Source organism: Cariama cristata, unplaced genomic scaffold (assembly GCF_000690535.1).
Source record: "Cariama cristata isolate BGI_N322 unplaced genomic scaffold, ASM69053v1 scaffold17304, whole genome shotgun sequence".
Lineage (NCBI taxonomy): Eukaryota > Metazoa > Chordata > Aves > Cariamiformes > Cariamidae > Cariama > Cariama cristata.
Window position 1 is genome coordinate 13,856 of NW_009614836.1, and position 5,796 is coordinate 19,651.

Genomic DNA, 5,796 nt, shown 5'->3' on the forward strand with positions numbered 1-5,796 from the left:
CAGGGATTCTTTTTTTCACATAATTAAAAGACAGGGAGCAAATCAAATGAGTTTTACAGATCTTGCATCTGGCTTTCTGAACAAGTTGGAAGCTACAGCCAAGCTGAGGAATTAGTAAACAAGAGAGCTATAAGCAGTTAGAAAGTGATGCTCTTGTGGAAAGGAAATAGAGGAAATTAAAAATAGTTGCTCTGTTTTTAAAGGATTTCTCTCTCAGACTGGGAGAGATTTAGATTGTAAACTAGGAAAACAGAACATACTGTTAAATAGGAAACTGAAATCTCTTAAAATTCCTACGTGGAAGAGGGTGAGATGCTCGATGAAGGCCTGTGCATTTTATTTTCAGAAAAAAAAAAGAAAGATAATTTTGTAGTAGCGGGTAGGATGCTTACCATTGTTCTGGAGAGAGAAATTGTGGAAGCATAGTGCCAGAGAGAAGCTATAGGATCTTCTAGTTCATCTCTGAACCTTTTATTTTAATGTTCTCTGACTTGCTACAGTTTGTCTACCTTTTTCCTAGTATGCTGTTCAAATACAGCACTGTACGTCAGCTGAAGCCTCAGCTATACTGAATAAAGCAGAAGGTTATCTACTGAGCCTTGTGTGTGACACAAAAATTCATCTTGACGTGACATTTGCTTTTTTGGCACCATGTTGTTGGCTCAGATTCCATTTTTGGTTCACTGTAACTCCCGTTTCTCACTCTTTCTTGTGGAAATGCCATGTTAAGATAATTTTGAGAGTAAGATGAAGTTGGGATATGTCACCTCTACTGCTTCTCTTTTGTTTGCTAGGTCAATTCACTTGTCAAAAAAAAAGTTTGGTAAGACCTGTTCTTGTCAAATCCACATGGGATGTTCATTATTTTTATTATTGTTTGGGTCGTTATTGCTTATTGCTCAGTCTGCTGCCTTTTGGATATTGAAGATACATTTATTTTCCTTCCTTTTAAAAAATGGGTTGATATATTTGCTCTTTGCTTATGATGTTAAGATTACTTCAGATAGTTCTAGTACTAGAATATATTAATTAAGCCCTATCAGTGTGAAAACTTAAAGGAAAATAAGAATAAAAAAATACTAACCTGTGTTTCTGTCCTCCCCATGAAGTTGTTAAATATTTTGTTGCAATTTTTTTTTCTGTGCCAACAGAAGCAGTGAAAGATTTGAAGTATTAGCATTATATATAAGTTGCTTTTCTTTTCCATCAAGTAATAATCTATCCATTCTTTTAATCATCTTTTTACTACTACTTCGTTTGTAGAACCTGTTGTCTTCCCTATGCCTGCTGATCATAATTCATTTTGCAACTCAGTGTTTCTTATTTTTTAGTTGTGGGGTTTTTTCTTTTTTTCCCTACGTGCTTGTGCTATTTCTTAGTTTTTGTCGGAATTGCAAGGTCAGAGCCTAAGTCGGCCCTGCCGAGGTAATCACAGTTAATACACAAGAGACTATAACCCTTGGCCTGGTTTGCGGACAAGAGAATGATGTGACTTTAATACTGAGAGAGCTGACAGCCTGCGAGGTAGGATGCACTCCAGAAGACTGTAAGGGGTCGAGATGCAGCACTTAGCCTGGTATCTTTGACAGCGATGAAGGATTAATACTGAGAACTAAAAATTACTTGTTTCTATATTTGTCTCTGCTGGTAGGCTTTGTATGAAAATGATAGGATGAGGTGGACCTCCCTGATTCTTATGCCTTCCCCCTTCCCAGCACATTACAGGAGGTGACCACAATTGTATTGATAAGAAAAACAGCTTCACCTTTGTTACTTACAAGCAGTAGTTTTGGTACTTTATTTGAGGTCTCCTGAACTAGTAAGCGTGCAGGTCGTCTTTACTCTGAAGAATAAGGTTAACCTGAAAAGAAGAGTATTAAAGTACTCTCAGTTCCCAGGTGAATCTACGTACTCACTCTAGCTAGTTAACCTTGTATCAGTTCTGTCCGTCATCTTTATTGAGAACACTCTTCAATAAAAACAGTCAATGAAACATGTTCTTATTATGATATCAATATGCATGTGCTTCATTAAGAATGCTTTTACTTGTCCTCTTACCCAAACTGTCAAAAACCAATTTACTTGAACAATATTAAATTACCGGATTTGAAGTTGCTAGTAATTTTGGAAGTACAGTACAACTGACCATGTTGGGCTGTTTCATCTTTCAGGAAAAATTATACTGTAAGCTCCCCAGGCTGTTACCGGCATCTTAATGACGTTGCAGAGCTACTGGCACAAAACAAACTAGCAGCAGCCAGCTGAGCCAGGGAGAGAACACTTTCTAACTAGGGTTGAACATTGCATGGCAGTCACAAACGTACGTACAAAGGCTACTTTCACCGGAGCGTGTAGTCATAGCTGTCTGTAACAGTGAGATGACATGTCAACATAGCTTTCCATTCTCATAACTCTAATCTTTTTAATGGCATGTGAGCTGATGGTGTTGAATAGATGCTTTCTACCCCCTTGGACAGCTTTACATCTATCAAGAACGCAAAGACATCCACAGGGTAAAAATGTTAACTCTGAAGTATTGGTTTTTTACCTTTGCTGTTGTGACTTTAGTATTTTAGATAAGTGAAATCATGGAAATAGGCCAGGTGCTATATAGCCAGAAAAACAAGAGATATAAAATTGTTACATTAATTTAAAGGAGGATTATGTTGCCCTTTCCAGGATACAGCCTAAATCTTTATATTTCCATTTGCCTTGAATAATGCTGCTTGACATTAATGCAGTCTTGCAGCAGCTTATGTTCTGGAAGAGAACAAGAGAAAACTCTTGGTTTGTCACAAATGTCAGTTTAGAAATTAATTGTTCACTGAAGCAGGAGAGTGTTCAGCGGTACAGTTACATTTGGTGACTACATGGACGATCACGCTGTAGAAAAATGAATACTGAAAGCTTTATCCATATTTTTTAAAAGTTAGAGGAGGAATATTTGCATACCTAATCCAGACTTGCGTATCCAGTAATTTGAATGTTACATTTCAGCAAGAAACAGCTGGAGAAACTCTTGCTACGTTCCTGAAATACGTCTCTTTCCAAACCTAGTTGTTAAATTTAAATTCTCTTTGTTTCTAGCCATTTACAGCAAACTCTTTGTCTGTTCACTGTGGTAAAGTTAGGGAGAAATATGTTTTGTTACCTCCTTATACAAAGAAATTCGTTAAGAAGCTCTGCTCTTCTATTTTAAAATGTGCTGTAGTAAAATGTTTCCATGGTCTCCTGTGGAAGAGTACCAGATTGTTTCAAAATGATGGGCAAATGCTTAAACATAGGTGTACTGGAATATTTGATTTGATATTTCAGTCAAATCTAGTATATGTAAAGGAGATTTAAAATTTCTGCTCTGTTTTTTAAGTGCAGTGCTAGGACTGCTATGAAAACTGTGTTACTTTCTTCCTCCTCTTTAGTCCATCTAGAACAAATGAATTGACCCATGCTTTCTGCTAACGATCCCTAGTACTGGTCAGGAGGCAGCTGGCTACAACTCGGGGCAGTCTGTCCATTACTTTTCAAGAATCTGTGGTTATGAGGTGAAGTGGAAGAAAATATACATTTGAACTTATTTTCCCGTGAAAGGGTGAAAAATAAAGCTGGATGTTAAACAGCCCATAGTCTTATGCTGTTAATTGAGGCCAACATACAGATAACACTGCATAAAAGTGACTCTACCACAGTGACCATTGATTAATGCTAAATATCAGGCTAGCTTTTACTTGGTGTTCCATTTTTACAAATTTTGAAAAAATAGTTCTCAGTGGAGATGTAGAACCCTCTAAAATTCTACATATAATATTTTGCTATATCATACATAGGATCTTAACGTTCTTGATTAGTTTAAATAGGTCTTGTAGAAGAATCCACGGATACTAATAGGTCTATGTACAACCGCTTGCAAAGTACTGTATTGGACTTAGTTGTATGGTGTCCATTGGCTCTGAAATGAGCTGCCTGTTTGTATGGACTAATTAAGTTATGTTCAGCTTTGTTAAAATGAACACCAGCTTAAGCATCCTTTAAAACAGCTGACTTTATACAGGCTTATATCAATTTCTCCACAGTGCCTTTGAGACATTATATTCATCCATTGTCCTACCTTTCTTGGATTGCCCACAAGACGGGATGATCTTGGGGGATTGTGCTTGCGCTGATGGATTTTGATTCTCTGGGAAATTCTTTGGCTCCTTCGTGCCTCTACTTCCTAATCTGTAGAATGGAAGCAATGGCACTTACTCAGTGAGCAGGAGTAACTTGAAGTTTGATCTCTTAGTGCTGATCTTTTAATCCAGATACATTTTTATGTTCTAGAGACATTATTTTCTCAGAATACTTGGAAGCTGTGTATTCAAATGCATCTTGGAGATGAGATCAGTTGTGTAACTGGACCTTAACTATACTGGTGGACCATCTGGATCTCTGGGCTGAACAGTTAAATGTCCATTATGTTACTGGAGGTTTTTCCCTCCTTTTTCTAGTCAGACAGCTATATATAGTTGCTTCAATAATAGGACATATCTGATGAAGTAAATTATTCACAGCCCTTTTTTTTCTTGATGCAGTTATTTTAATTTACATATGAATGTAAATTAAAAGGTAAAAGATACTGATGTGGACAAGTATCACATAAAATAGTCAGAGAACTTCCTACCTATTTATTCTGGACCTTTTAGTGTATCCATTCTTTGAAAAAATGATTTTAATTCTTCCTCCCCCCCCCCATTGTTTTGCCATATTGATACATTTCTTCTCAGGAATTCTTCGTTTCTGTTGAAAAGTTGTTCAGTAACAACTCACTTGGTATTATACTCACTAAGCATTATGTGCAAATTCAGACCTTACTGGAAAGTCAAATCACAGACTGAAACCTTTTTTGTTTTTCTTATTTAAATGAGCTTGATTTGTTTTCCTATGTATTCACAGGCTCTTAAAATAAGAGAGAGCTGCAATTGCCCATCTCTTTCTGGACCAGATCCTCGCCTCATTTTCAGACTTAACATGCAACATCTCCTGGAATCGTCTAAAGATCAAGAAACCCCAAATTCTACAAAGCAAGATCTCTCAAAACCAAAACTGCATTTTCCTCACACTCAAAAAGTGGAAGATATGCCAGTAACTTTTGCAGTTAAACCTACAAACTAATGATAATAATTTTCACTTTTTGTGAACCCTGTGGTCCCTGAAGGTGTTTCCTATAACGCAAATTTGTCTTTGAACCATAAAGAAGATGGAACCACTCATATTCTGTGTTTCTTTTATGTGATCTCTCACTCAAAGCAATGAGGAACCATGCCCACACAAGAAGAGCAGCGTGCTGGAGCAGAAAGTCTCTTACTCATCAAGAGTTACTAAACTAAATCACTTCTCAGGGGAAAGATAATCTTGTACAATCCGGTCACACAGTGTAATTTCCAGCTTTATCAGGCTCACCTTGATCAGAGGACAGATGAGCCAGAAGCGTCCCTAAAGCAGAGGAAAAAGTACAATTTTCATCACTTAAGTTGTCTGGCTTATCTTGCTGTAATTTGGGTTAGATCTATTCAGCTCCATTTGAGAAATAATGAGGAGAGCTTACCGCCTGTTCCACATATAGCATGTTTAAAAATATTAAGCTGAGATGCTGTAATAGCCTATGGGCTAGATACACCCCCACTTAATTAGGTGGATTTACTGCTGGGATTTTTCTTCTTTCTAAGGCATTTTAGAATATGGATTGATTCAACATTTTTCTTCAAAGCAACCTGAAAGGGTTGCACAAAGTTCAATTTAAAAAAGGAGTTAAATAATTTT

General features: G+C 36.9%; 1 protein-coding gene across 1 annotated transcript in view; it reads left to right on the forward strand.

The window, feature by feature from the left end:
- Positions 1-5,311, forward strand: part of OMA1 (OMA1 zinc metallopeptidase) — an 18,574-nt gene extending 13,263 nt beyond the window's left edge. The window contains exon 8 of the mRNA XM_009699580.1: positions 4,930-5,311. Coding sequence (XP_009697882.1) covers positions 4,930-5,148 — 219 coding nt within the window. The 3' untranslated portion in view covers positions 5,149-5,311. The remainder of the gene's footprint in view (positions 1-4,929) is intronic.
- The last annotated feature ends 485 nt before the right edge of the window (positions 5,312-5,796 follow it).